The sequence below is a fragment of the Hemiscyllium ocellatum genome, chromosome 9 (assembly GCF_020745735.1).
Source record: "Hemiscyllium ocellatum isolate sHemOce1 chromosome 9, sHemOce1.pat.X.cur, whole genome shotgun sequence".
In the NCBI taxonomy this organism is placed as follows: Eukaryota; Metazoa; Chordata; class Chondrichthyes; order Orectolobiformes; family Hemiscylliidae; genus Hemiscyllium; species Hemiscyllium ocellatum.
The window spans coordinates 57,281,943-57,296,332 of NC_083409.1; the positions used below are offsets into that span (position 1 = coordinate 57,281,943).

At 38.5% G+C, this 14,390-nt stretch overlaps 1 protein-coding gene across 2 annotated transcripts in view; it reads left to right on the forward strand.

The window, feature by feature from the left end:
- The window catches only part of raver2 (ribonucleoprotein, PTB-binding 2), a 92,251-nt gene that overhangs the window by 39,132 nt on the left and 38,729 nt on the right, over positions 1-14,390 (forward strand). For both annotated transcript variants that reach the window (XM_060830380.1, XM_060830381.1), the window contains exons 8-11: positions 7,582-7,690; positions 9,659-9,939; positions 13,175-13,289; positions 14,183-14,358. In XM_060830380.1, coding sequence (XP_060686363.1) covers positions 7,582-7,690; positions 9,659-9,939; positions 13,175-13,289; positions 14,183-14,358 — 681 coding nt within the window. The remainder of the gene's footprint in view (positions 1-7,581; positions 7,691-9,658; positions 9,940-13,174; positions 13,290-14,182; positions 14,359-14,390) is intronic.

Below are 14,390 nucleotides of genomic sequence, written 5' to 3' on the forward strand. Positions count from 1 at the left end.
CTCGCGTCCTCCAGTACTGCTACCACACCCTGCTCTCTCAAAAAAGAGGGCAATGAGATAAGTTGCAGTATAACATTGTTGGCTGCCAATAGAATAAGCATAGGAAATGGGCATTGAGAAGACTTCAAAGAGGTTGAAACTATGTTGTACTGAGTTATATGTGTGGGCAAAATACGGCAGATAGTGTTTAATGTTTGGACATGAGATTTTCCTGTAGTAAGGTAAGTATGAAAAGGTGTTTTCAGGAGATCCTTGACAAGTCTATACTCAGATTACTGTCTTGATCATCCTGGCTATATCTAGAGAGAAGGGGTGCTGCTAAGATTCTTAGGTTTGTTTTGTGCACTGATCCTTGCAGAACACCACTGGTCACTGATTTCCAGTCGGGAAATCACTCTTTCACCACTACAGTATGCCCAAATCACTTGTATGACTAAGCTATTTCAATATCTAGCTTACCAGCTCACTGTGGATCCCATGTGACTTCAATTTTTGATAATTTTCTCAATGTAGGATCCATTTGTTGCATTTCTATTAAAGAAGATAGACTAAACCTGCTGGCCTTGTTCTTTGTTCTGTTAAATATTTGAAAAATCAAAAACGAATTTTGAAGTCATCTCCCTTTTTCACAGGCTATTCCTGTCTTCCTTTCTAAATCTATAGGCCTGGGACATAGGCACAACACAGTAAATAAACAATCCATGAAAGTTCCTCCTATAGCATATCATTTTTACTTCTAGTGGTTGTTTCACCACAGTGGTAAGGCCAATGTTTTTGAACCAACCGGGTCATTTAGCAAGATAGTATCAGTTCCTTTTATAAAGATTTGTTGCACAGCTCACTGCAATTGCTCAAGTATCTCTTTAATCCAACTCTACATAATGGTATGTAACCTTCCTGCGCACCTGCAATTAATGAAATGATAAAATGTAGGCTGTTCGACTTCTCGAGTCTGTCCTGCCTTTGTGAGATTATGGCTGATCTGATAATCCTCAACTCCACCACGCCCCACCCTTGATTTCCCTTCCTGATTAAAAATCTGTTTCCCAGCCTTGAATAGTCTAAGCAAGCTATCCTTGACAGCACTTTGTAGAAAAGAATTTCACAGATCCACTAACCTCTGGAGGAAAGTTCTCCTCATCTGTCTTACATGGGCCACTTCTTACTCTAAGATGATCCCTGGACTAGCTCCTCAGAGGTTGGTAACCTATTACTAAATCACCTTTATTTAAATGAGCATAATATTTGTCACTGGTCTGGCTTCCTCAGAGCCAGCTCTGTGAGAGCAGAACTGTTGACCCTCTGTTTACACCTGTCAGCCAGGGTTCCCTGATAGGGATTGTTAACCTGGCCCAGTTAGGGAACTCATTCTATAAGGTCCACCTCGCTGACCTCATTACGATCACTACACCTCTCCGTGTCTACGTCTGGGAAAGTAGGCATGTTCATTCTTGTAGCCACTCCTGGGGTGTTTTTGCATCAGGTCCAGTTACTTCAACTCCGCCTGAGATACAGGTGGTGTGTACTGGATATAATCCATCTCTTAAGCCCAGAGCAGCTCAGAAAAATAATCACCTTCTTCGGCTGTAAAGGTCAGTGGCTAGCACTGCGTCTCACAGCGGCAGGATCCAGATTCGATTCCTGCCTCGGGTGACTGTCTGTGGGGAGTTTGCACATTCTCCCCATGTCTGCGTGGGTTTTCTCCGGGTGCTCCGGTTTCCTCCCACAATACAAAGATGTGCAGGTTAAGTGAATTGGCTGTGCTAAATTGCCCGTAGTGTGAGGTACGTTAGTCAGGAGTAAATGTAAGGGAATGGGTCTGGATGGTTTACTCTTCGGAGGGTCAGTGTGGACTTGTTGGGTCGAAAGGCGTGTTTCCACACTCTAGGGAATCTAATAGAACGAAGAGGGAAAACGTTTCTGGCTATTCTCAGAGGCAGGGTATGTTTTACTCCTGCCTCATTTGAGAGTTTGCAGCTTTCATGGTCCACATGCTTGTTCAGGGCTGCATCACTGTATGCCGGGGGACCTGACCTCGTGCTAACCGTGCCCCTTACCAATGCGTGGCCGTTTCTGTGATTTTGGTACCAAACATCATTCCCTGAAGTAAACTTACAACAAACAAAAACAAATTAATTACCAAAGGATTAAAGAAATAAAATCATATGCTTAGAAATCCTTTGACGTAAGGAGCAAAACAAAAATTCAACCTGTTCCCCAACAATATCTTCTACAGGTTAACGAGTTTTGAGAAGATTTGTAGCTCAGGTTGAGGTTCTGGATGTAGGTTTGCTCGCTGAGCTGGAAGGTATGTTTTCAGACATTTTGTCACCATACTAAGTAACATCAGTGAGCATCTGGATGAAACACTGGTGGCATAGCTCGCTTTCTGTTTGTATTTAGGTTTTCTTGGATTAGTGATGTCATTTCCTGTGGTGAGGTCATTTTCTGTTCTTGTCATGGGGTGGTAAATAGGATCCAAGTCAGCGTATTGTTGATAGAGCTCCGATTGGAATGCAATGCTTCTAGGAATTCTCGCGCGTGTCACTGTTTGGCTTGTCTGAGGGTGGATGTGTTCTCCCAGTCGAAGTGGTGTCTTTCCTCACCTGTATGTAAAGATACTACTGAGAGTGGGTCATATTACCTAGTATGGTGACCAAGCATCTGAAAATGATCCTCCCAGCTCAGCGAGCAAACCTACATCCAGATTTTCTACAGATACTCAATCCTGGAGAACTATCACAATCTCAACTATTCTTAATTTCTGACTTGACTGACTCCAATTCTCCTTGAATTGTTGAGGCATTTGAGTCTTCCTCCCAAATCTGGTGACTTGAACATCTTTTTAGCTCTGACAACTTGAAAACTTCTATGTAAACTCTCAACTTCAAGATTTCACAGATTTCACTGTTGTCCTAAATTGAGAACTTAGTTTTCTTCGAGCAGAAGAATCTCCAATTGAATTCCTAATTATTCAAAACTGAAGAAAAACTATCCAAGTTACTTCTGGTCTCTCTTGTCTTTGAGCCATGAATTTAATTCTGTAAACTTTTCATCAATTAACTCTGCATCCTGCTAGGTACTGAACTAAACTACATACATTCCTGGAAATTATGTCTTCATATCACTGTTCCAAATGTCCTACAGAATATTTTTAGGTTAAAAAATTACCTTTTACAGAACTGAAGTGAAATCCATAGCATGAAGCCAAAAAGCTATGGATGCTGGAGATCTGAAACCAAAACAGTGCTGGCGAACTCAGCAGGTCTAGCAGCAAATGTAGAGGAAAAAATATGCTCTTTATTCACTTATTAAATCTGACTACTTTGAGAAATTATGAAGGCATGAAGTACAAATTGGCTGAGGTGGATTGGCGAATATATTAAAGTACATAAGACAATGAATAGTCCTTAAATAACTATTTCATGGCTTTTAGCAATTATGCATTCCTCCATGGTACAAAAACTCAGTCAGCAGTGGCTGACAATGGAGGTTAAGGACAATATAAGATTAAAGGACAAGGCGTATAAATTTGACAGAAATAGAAGTTAATCTGAAGATTGGGAGATTTTTAAAGAATATAGCAAAGTAGGATCGCACAACAGATGAAGAAAGAGAATAGGATGAGTGCAGTACAGCAAAAGCATGATTGTAAAAGCTTCTATAGGTGCATTAGTTTTAGCTAAACATTACCTTTTTAATATTGATCCATTAGAAAGTATGAGGAGAAATGCAACATGGCAGATTAGCTAAATAATTATTACATCTGATTTATTGAGGATTGTACAAGAAATCTCCCAGACTCAAAAATCCAAGTTACTGTGGAGAATGAGAAGTTGAAGGAAATAAATAAATAAATATTGTGTACTGGACAAATTAAGGGGCTGAAAGCTGACCAGTCCCCTGGATGTGATACTTTGCATCCCAGAGTGTTAAAAGTAGTAGCTGTAAAGATAGTTAACATGCTGGTAAACATTTTTCTAACTTGAAAGATTCTAGGTATTCTTGGATTGGACGCTAGCAAATGTCACCCCACTTTTTAAGGAGTTGCGGCGGGGGGGTGAGAGAAAATAGCTACAGTCATGTTAGCCTTGCATCAGTAGTAGAGAAAATGCTAAATTCTTAGGAGGAATGAATAAATATCAATGGTTTTGATGTGGGGGTGAATATAATAATTTCAGGCGTGTGATTGATGCAAAAGTAGATAGAAATATTTTGTCAGGAAGATGCAAAGCAGCTATTGTAGCATTTAGGTAGGCTTTATAAGAGGGGGAGAACATGAGAGATGGAATACCATGTGGAAAAATGAAAGGTTGTCTATTTGGAAGGAGTAATAGATGTGGAGACTATTTCTTAAGTGATTAAGAGGGTAGAAATTGTAGATGTATAAAGGGACCTAAGTTTCCTTGTCAATAAGTCATTGAAGGCTAACTTGTACATGGTACAAGCTATTAGAAAGGTTAATGGAATGTTAGCTTTATCACAAGAGAATTTGATTGGAGTAGCAAAGTCTTCATTTGTATTGAAGCTTGGTTAGACAGCACTTCATGTAGTTTTGGTCTCCTTATCCTAGGAAAAATATTGCTGCACTCCTTCTTTGGCCAAATTCATCAGGTTTGTTTTTGGGATGACAGAATTAAGGGAGAGAGCAGGTCAGGCTGTTATCTAGAAATTCAAAGAATCAGAGGTGATCTTTTTAAAGCCTGCAAAGTATTTGAAAGGATTGACATAGATGAACTGTGATGGTTCACTGCTGCCACCACCTTAAGGGAAATTGGGGTTGGGCAATAAATGCTGCAGCCAGTGATTCTGCAATCGCATAAATGAATTTTGAGACTTCCCCTGTGGTTAGAAAGTCTACAAGCTGGGGAATTCAATTTGGGACCCACGTGTGAAGAAATTTTCGCACTCGAGTTTGTGAATCTTTGGAAATCTCTCCTTCTGTAAAACGTATGCCATAAGCATTCTTTGCTTTTTAAGATGCTGTTTCCACCATCTACCCAAATATCATCTTGGAGTCAAATCTTGTTTAGTAGCGCTCCTATACACTACCCCCTGGGTGTGATTTACTGCCTTGATGGTGTTACAGAAATGTAAATTACTCTATCATCATGTCAGAGATTTATGCATCCTCGTTAATATATGAAAATATTAAATGAAATGTCCGCAAATCAGAGGAAGTATTTGACGAGATAGGTTCAAGAGGGAGGTATTAAAGTGGGCCTTTAAAGAAAGATGTGGCAAAGTTTGGGAAGGGAATTCCAGGTCTTGGACCCTAGATGTCTATAAACATTACTCTGATGTTGGATTGAATTAGTGGGAAATACAAAGGACACTTTTGTTAAGGTCACAGTTTGTAGACATTTAAAAAGAATAGTTACAGGTACAGAAAGGATATTTGAGGTTTTGATCATGAATGTAAACTTTAAAATTACATTTGTAGACCAGCAGAGTGGTGAGAAAAGAAACTGGACTTTATCTTTGCATTCCATAATGATCTTTGAAAAGGAAGAATGGCTTGAGTGTTTGATTTGCTCCAAGCACATTTGGCAATAGTGGCTAAACTAAGTGTTCATCATAAATGTTTAAATCCCTTGAAATTTGGGAGTTAATATTGGGCCCTTTTGAGGGAACAGGCAATTTGGGATAAGAGCGGCTTTACTTGGCTATTATGATCTGAGTTGAGTGTAATACAAGACAAGCTAGACGACCCAGAGTGAAACCTGATTTAGACGATAGGTTGTATTTTTGCAATTTGTTTGCTATGGTTATCATTCATTGAGCATATACACATGGGGATGCAAAGTCAATTTAAACAAAAGAACATCAATTATTGCACAAAAATATGGAGAGAAAAATTCAAAGCTATATATCAGACAGTTTGGAAGTATTTATAAACCGTGGAAAGGATTCACCCGGTTTTCACCAGCAATACACATTACAGACATGTAGCCCCAATGAAACATCACCCCTTGCTTCCCTCTTTAGTTTCTTGCTCAACTGACAAGTAAGTTACAAGTGTTCCTTCCTAATGATTTTCTACCTTTTCATTGAATATGATCCTGTCATTCATTCCCTGAGACAAAGGCACACGCTAACTCTCTACATAAAAAGTTCAGTCTTCTCTAGTTTCTGTAAAAGCTATGAAACTGCAAAACAGCTGGTATGGATCTTTTCTTCTAAATGGCAATTGCCTTTGGCCTCTGGTTGGTTTTAATTATTCAGTTTGATAAACCCTTGAACAGTTATGTTACCAAATGCTTGCTTTTGTCATTTAGCTTAAGTTACAAGATACCTTGAAAGTGTTGTTTGACCCACTGCTAAAAAAATGATTCTCCTTCTTATAAAAGAACAAGTCATGGACACAGAACTAAGAACTTTAGAATTCAGTATTTTACAGACAGGTATATTGACAGCACAGATGGACATGAAAATTTAATTAAGGAGAATAATCATTGCAGAACTACTGTGGCAAATCTTGTTTCAAAGGTTAAACCACTGGGTGCAAGAGATTTTGATCCTGGAGCAGCAACTGAAGGGACTTCTTTTGCAAGTGTAATGTGAACAAACTGAGATTAATGGTAATTATCAGAGGTTACCTTCTCTGTGATTTCATAAATGAGGCTGTTGAGAGAATTAGCTCATTTCCTGATGAAGGGCTTGTTCCCAAAACATTGGCTCTCCTCCTCAGATGCTACCTGACCAGCTGTGCTTTTCCAGCACCACATTCTTTGACTGTTGAGAGAATGAACTCATTTAAAAGTCATTAAACCTGTGTGACACAGCTGGATTTTAAAGTCTAGTTGAAAAGGTTAAAATATTCTGCATCAAAAGCAGTTTGGCTTTAAATGGCTTTGCTGGAGTCAGCAGTTTATTGAATACTGACCTGTAGCTCCAGCACATTGTTCATTGCAGAAAACAAAAATTGTTTTGCAATGTGAATTTAAACAAAATTGAATTCCAATGTAGAGTGGTCTATACTATGTGGATCTGGGTGCAGCAAGCAAGTTTTGCTTCAACAGTACTGTTTGCATGATAACCAATGCCCCATGAACAGTTGAAGAAGAATGAGAACAAAAGATCACAAATGTGTAGGAGAAATTAAGCTGAACCAAGTGGAAGGTACTTTATCCACCAGCACATGGGAATTATCAAAATTGTACTCTCTACTAACAGTGCTGCAAGTGAACTTTATGTCCAAGAGTAATGCAGTCACTTTCAGTACCTGGTAATAACTGATGTAATGACCAAGTGTGCCTGTAACTGGTAGTGATCGTGCAGTTTTGATGACAATTATACTGTTACTAGACAGACCCCATTGCATAACTGAACTGAGAGCTTCAGTCGGTATTTTGACTTCACATAACAGAACCAACTGATATTTGAACCAAAAGAGGTGAGACCAAGGACTGAGTCTGTTTTAGGGTTGTCCAATGGGACATTATTTCTAAACCACTGTGAAGATTGGCTCTTGGCAGGTATCCATGCTGTCCTTAAAGGGAGAAGCAGGACACATAATGGAGCAAGAGAAATTATTTAAGGGAAAATCTGATATATTTCTTCTAACATTTTTATTTGCAGAAGCCTGGTTTGCTTGGCGACCCATCTGTTTTACTTCAAACTGCTTTGGGCCGAGGGCCAACTACAATGATGAACCCTGGGAAAGGAATTTTGGCTGACTCACCAAAGGGTAAATTCAGAAGCTTCCAAACAGTGCAGCTGTAAAACTACCTTGAACCAAAGAGAAAGCTGTTTGAGTGATGAATGAAATGAGTAATGCAAGGGCTCAAATCAGACATCCAACAAATCGTTACTGAGTTGCAGTGCCCATGACTCTTGTCAAGGCAACCAATAAATAGTGAGAGTCTGAGAAATATCTGTGTGCCAGCAAATGGCAGATGTGCTGACGTAATAGTCATTGTATGGAAAATGACTACACAAGTATGATGAAGCCAGTCTCCGATTCTAAATTCCCTTTTTGTGAGAGTTTGCATTTCGATCAGTAACAGTCCTCTTGGCTTCTGACTGTGAGCATATTTAATGAATTGAGGCAGCCAGAAGTGCTCCTACCGATTTTGCTATTTAAAATAAAATTTGTATTCTTGCCAACTTTGTGGAATGAATTGTTAACTTTTCTTCGGGTATTCCATGACAGTAGCAAGAGCTTATTTAGCTCTCGGACAGAATGTCCAAACAATTGGTTGTAATGAAATTAAACAGTTTTAAGAAGACTTTTTAAATATGTGGTAAAGCTGGAGTACAAATACAATTAATAGCTCAAATTAAATGAGACACAGGAGCATTATGATGTTGAGACATAAGGAATTGTTGCAATGGGACCTCAAAAGCTTGATCAAAGAACTAAGTTTTTAAGTGTTATAGAGAAAGGTAAGGTGGAATGTTGTAAAGAAGTCTGGGCCATCAGTGACGGTGCAATTAAAATTAGGAATATGTTGTAATTAGAGTGAACTTATCTGTTTGTCCTTCATTTTATTTAGGTACTTTAGAAAATAAGTTATCAACATATACATATATCTAATCAAATTAAATTAAATATGTTTTAATTCCAATATTTGGAAGCTTTGAGGAGTAAATCCTTCCAATTGTTGCTGTATGGAACTGCATGATTGGACAGATGGGGTTGGAATGCAGTTTGATTTTTGACTGCAGGTTTAAAATGTAAAACAAATGTCATCTGATTTTTATTGGATATGATTTATATGCTTTTAATCAGCGATGGTGTGATCCCAACTGATACTGTGCAATTCAGATTCCAGACTGAAACTTGGCTTGATGGCTGTTAGGTTTACCCTAAACACAGCACGGGTGCAGGACATACAAAGTATTTTTATCATATCAAAAAAAAATCTCTTGTACAGTGTTTGTGCCAGAGTTCCTATCTCTAATACCTCACTAGGATCAAAAAGCTTGTGACATTTTCATGCAGACTGGAATTGGAGCTTCTTTCTGGAGGTATTATATACCAAGCTTAAATGTACTCTGCTTTTCAGTAACCTCTTAGAGGTTTTATCCCAACACTTTTGGTCTGGGACTAATTCTTTACTCTGTTACCTAATGCAGTATGTGTCATTCTTCCTCAGAATCACTGGCCTGTACAAACTTCCTTCTGTAAGCTTTGCCAAAACCTAATTGTACAACTTTAAAAAAAAAACCTCACCCTCTGAGCTACGGGTGTCTTCCTTGAGCTTAAAAAGGGCAAGTTCCAGACATCTGTAACAAACTTGACACTCTGTTATTTACTTGAAGGTAAACAAAAATCCATTAGTTTGAAAACTCTCCTTCAAAAATTGCTTTAAAGAAATCATGACTACAGAAATATTTCTAAATTAACAACTTCAGGCACACTGAAAACCCACAAGTTACTAACTCAAACCAAAAAATCTAATTTGCAGTATATGATGTTGAAGAAAATACATAAATATAACATGCTTAAGATGTCATAATGATGGTTCCTGGGGAGGTATTGTGCACTAAATCTAACTTGTACCTGAATTGGAGGTGCCTTTAATGGAGAAAGAAAGTATTCCATAAAATACAAAAAAGATGAGCACATATTTAGGATAGTTGTATGTAATTGTTTTAAAATGCAAAACTAAATTATTTTTCTGCTACTATTTGTATCTGTTTTTTGACGCAGGTATTCCAGTTCCTGCATTGCCTGTTGAATTCACTAAAGTGGCTACTCAGCCACTGGTGGGGACATTGTCATTTCAGTCCAATCAGAAACTCCTGGGACAAAATACAAATGAGCATAAATCAATGTTGGAAAAGCCAAATGTAGTCATTGGGCCATCTCCAGTTTCTGCTTCAATGACTCAGGCACATCTTCAAGGAATTCCTAATTCATTTCTGAGCAGCTTGACCAGTCAGCAAAAAGCACAAACCCAGCCTAAAGTGTCTATGAGTAATGCTGTTTGGGTAAGTAATATTGAGGCACTTCCTCCTTTGTTACATTCTTCCCACTGTTTCTTTTACTATTTACACCCTACACCTGCTATCTAATGCACTTGAGTGCACATATTAATATTGTTTGCCTTAGAGTGTGGAAGAAGTTACATCGGGTTGTATTTCGTCAGGATATGGTATTTCATAGTGAATTATTAGATTGTAGAATAGTTGATCTTATGTGGCATTGTTTAAAGACCACCAATGATTTGTACTAGTTCCCAAAGGTATTTTTGATTCTTTTAATAGTTTTTACTTTACCACCATCAATTTTAAACTTCCATCAATTGAGGTTATTATCTGAGATTTGATCCCTTTTCAAAAAAAGGAAATATAATGACTTTTTGGTGATCATAGTGATCATCTGATCTGTTTGAGATGAGTTATGAGATGAGTCTGAAATGAAATTAAAAGGGCACTGTGTGTCAGTCAGACATTAAGAAACAAAACAAATTGCTGGAAAATCTCCAGCGATTTGTGAGTTTGGCGAGAAATCAGAGTTAATGTTTCTGGTCCAATGACCCTTCAAAACTGGAGGTGGTGGGAAAAGTCTGAGCCAGATGCAATCATTGAGGAATGTAATGTAGCTGTGGAAGTGAGTTTTGGTAAATACCTGTCAAACACCAGAAGTGACAATGAAGTTTATAAACGGTGAACAAGAAAAAAGATTGGAATGAAATCCTGTCTGAGAGCAAGCAGAACTTTAAGGTGGGCATGCCTGGAAGAGATGTGGCAGTGAATTAAACATTGTACAAAAAACTGAAAGAACTGTGGATGCTGGAAATCTGAAATGAAAGCAAATAGCTGGAAAATCTCAGCAAGTCTGGCAGCGTTAATAGAGAGAAGTCAGAGTTGTTGATTTGGGTCCAGTGACCCTTCTGCAGAATTGGAGAAGAAGCGCTAAGCACTCATCCCGTTTCTGATGTACACCTTTTTGGGAAGTTAAATTACTGGGTTGAAAGCCATTTGCAAGTTATTGAGATTGGAAAGAAAAATACTTTAGATCTGGAAATACACAAATGAACTGTATTTCAGAAAAACAGTTTTGGGGCAGGTAAAAGAAAGAACATGGTTTGGTAATGGCAAAGACCAAAATACCCTCTTCCTCCATTTCCCCAATCCCATGGCATCCTGACCAGACATACCCAGAATCTGTGTGGCTTAAGCAACTGCTTTTGGTAGTATGGACACTTAAAATTGAAGCTTCCTACAAAAACATTTTTGAGGTGATTCTCCTTGAGTTTAGAACCTGAATACCCTTTTCAGTTCAGAAATATGTCGTGGATCAGGGAATAGAAGGGTGCAGACAGGTAGTTCTTCTGGGTCACGACAAAGAATTAACACAACTTAAACTCAAAATCTCTCAGAAAGGGAGAGATAAGGGTGAAGTAAATGCTCCTGCCACAAGCTGGAGAAAAAAGGTAAGGCAGGCAGAGAAATTAAAACTGTCTCCCAATCATTAAAAGTGATTTGGATGGGAAACCACCCCAGTTACTGCTGTTGCAAGATGACAATGTGTGTAATCAAAACTTTATTTCTAGCAGAAATTTGAGCTGAAAGGCTAGTGTTTATAGTGTTAAAGATCAGTATCTGCTGAGCATGATTGTTGACGAGGATAGCAATTAGGAGTTTACACTAAAATTAATGGTGACAACTGACTGTTGTAAACAGAGTGTACTCTGCATTCTGGTAAATTATTGGGTGCTCACCATACCTACTAATGGGTAAAATAAAAAAATTTCCACCTGAATGTAAGTTAAATTTGGCATGTTGACAAACGTACTTGTGGAAAAGAGTATGTGGTGCCACTGGTGGGGTTAAAGTTGACTTCAAGTAAATGTGTTACAGATCCTGTCTCGCTCTGGCCTGTGCTAGCATTTTATTGGAGGATGATTTAATTGTCAGTAGGATGTTACCGTCAAATAGAAAATGACATTCTAGAGCACCTGGGGAGGGTGGAGAGGGCCGGGGCAGAAAGGTCAGGAGCAAATGAGGTTAAGAAGTCAAACACACTTACGCAAAGCCCCTAAGGTTTGGAGTGGTTCAGAAATGGTCACCAAATTGAACAGGGCTGAAATCTAGTCAGCAAGATCAGAATGGGTCAAAGTAGGGTACTGGTTGTAAAATAAGGCAAGGAAAGGCTAATGAAGATGACAAAAGTTGACAGGACAGAGCCAGAAGTTTGCCTAAGGATGAACCCTCCTCATAAAATTGCAGGCAGACCAGTGGAATTCTCAGACAGACCAGCTATATGTGGAGCTGAAGTGGAAGAACTGCATGTGAGTAAAGAAAAAAGCAAACAACCACCTGATGGCAGTAGATTTCCAGCTAAAGTGGAATAGGTTAGGTTCCCAATATGAAGAGTAAGAGGAACATAACCTGCAGTAGAGTCCACAAGTGCAGTTAAAAACTTATATACTGGGGTTTCAAAGGAAGAATATTAAGCTTTAAACTTTGACCAGTCACTCAGACACTTGTAAGTTTGAGAAGAGAGATGTGAGGATGCAAGTTTAGATGTTGTACAGGATGCAAACATTGTGTCACCTCCCATCGACCTTGTAGAAATCAAATTTGTAAAAATGCTTGAATCAGTTCTCTGGATTATAGAACTGGGTGGTGTAAAGTTGAAACTCAGGTGGCATGGAAGAAAGCTGACTTCCATCCACAAAGCAGATTGTGAACTCGGGTTAGGATGCAAAAAGTGAATATTATCCCAACGTATGCTTTATCCCAACTGTGTTGTTGGTTCATATTGAATAGAATGCTCATTATAAAGGAATGTCGGATTGTAACAATTAAGCTGCCCAAGCTTACTGTTGGGCAAAATTGGAGTAAATTGACCTTTTCTTCATTTTGCCTGAATCAAAGTCTGTCCAAAACACGAATCTTATAAAATTTTGTAAACAACTATGTCAGCATCCAAGTTTGCACACAGAAATGGTCATTTGAGCAAGGTACTTGAGTCACTTGGCATTTGTGAGAAATTTATCTGAAGCAAGAGGTAGCTAGAGAAGAAGCAGAATAGTTTTATCACAGTTTTAGAAACCTGATTCTTATGAATGTCTCCAATTTTTTAAATCCAGGAACAATAATAATAAGGAAAATCAGAAGGAAGTCACTGATTGTAAAACTATTCTAGTCTATATTCTCAAATAGATGATTGGCAGAGGAAAAATGTGTGGTTGTTCAAGTCTCCTTTTCTCGACAGACTACTACAATGAGCAACCAGACGTCATTGTTGGGAGTCCCACCACCTGATCTAAAAATACCGAACAATCCTTATCTTAACTTTTGCAATATACTGCCAAATCTCAATTTGCAAGGTAAGAAACCTGGGAGGTGATCCCTTCTTTTTAGCATATCAGCATGTATCAACTAGTGTTTGTAATGTTTCAAAAGAAAAATTGAACTGCTCAGACCAGTGCTTCCCAAGCATCTTCCAGATTTGACTCAGTTTTGAGGCATTCTCATGACCTCACTGAGAACTTTTGATCGAGGTGGGGCAGCACTGTTCCTGAGCTAATGACCCCCAAGTTTCAGCTCTCAACCTCACTTTGTGTCTTGACTATCAATTATGCATTTTTTAGAAGGATGATGAGGAGCACTGCAAATAAATCTGCCACTGATCCAAGGCAAAATGCGACATCAAAGCACTAAGTGTAGAGAAATATTTTTGTATTCAAATTATTCTCTCTCTCTGTTCAGAATAACATTACCAGTATTTCCAGTTGAATTTCTTTCTTGATGCATGTTCAGGATATAGGTATGCAACATAGGAACTTGCATAGAAGTCAGGTTGACTTGTCTCTGATTACCACTGCAGTAGGTTTGTGCCAATTTAAAATGTATCTGTGCAGAGGTTTATTTTGTTGGAGATTATTTTTTCCCCTGGAGATCTTTTGTTTATTTTTGAGAAATTACTTCCAATCTGTAAAATTTGGATTTTTGATAAATATGTATGTGTAAGCAAAGCCAACCTTTAATATTTTCCTTAGTCAAATAATCTGTATAATGTTTGTCTGTTGTTTCATGAAGCATATTGGAACTGTTGAAAATCTGCCACTGAGAAGTTGCAATCTTTAGGAAAAATAGGAAGATACTTCCCTAAACTTTCATTTTGTTTTTGCTTTCTTGTTGTCCAGTGTACCCAACCAATTAATTGGTTATTCTAAATTTTGTTCTAAATTTTTAAACTCATGTCTTGTGTTCCCTTCAGTTGGAAATGCCAGTAAGCATAACCCTGGGCAACAGCAGACTGGAGTTCTGGAATCCATGTTAAATCCAGCAATCTCAAGGGCAGCCACAGCACCTGAAATGCTACAGACATCCACCTCCCAGTATGCATTTGACTGCTATCCTGAGTACACATCAAGCTGTGGGGAATATTCACAGGTAGAGCTGCAGAAAGCAATTTGCAATGGCTG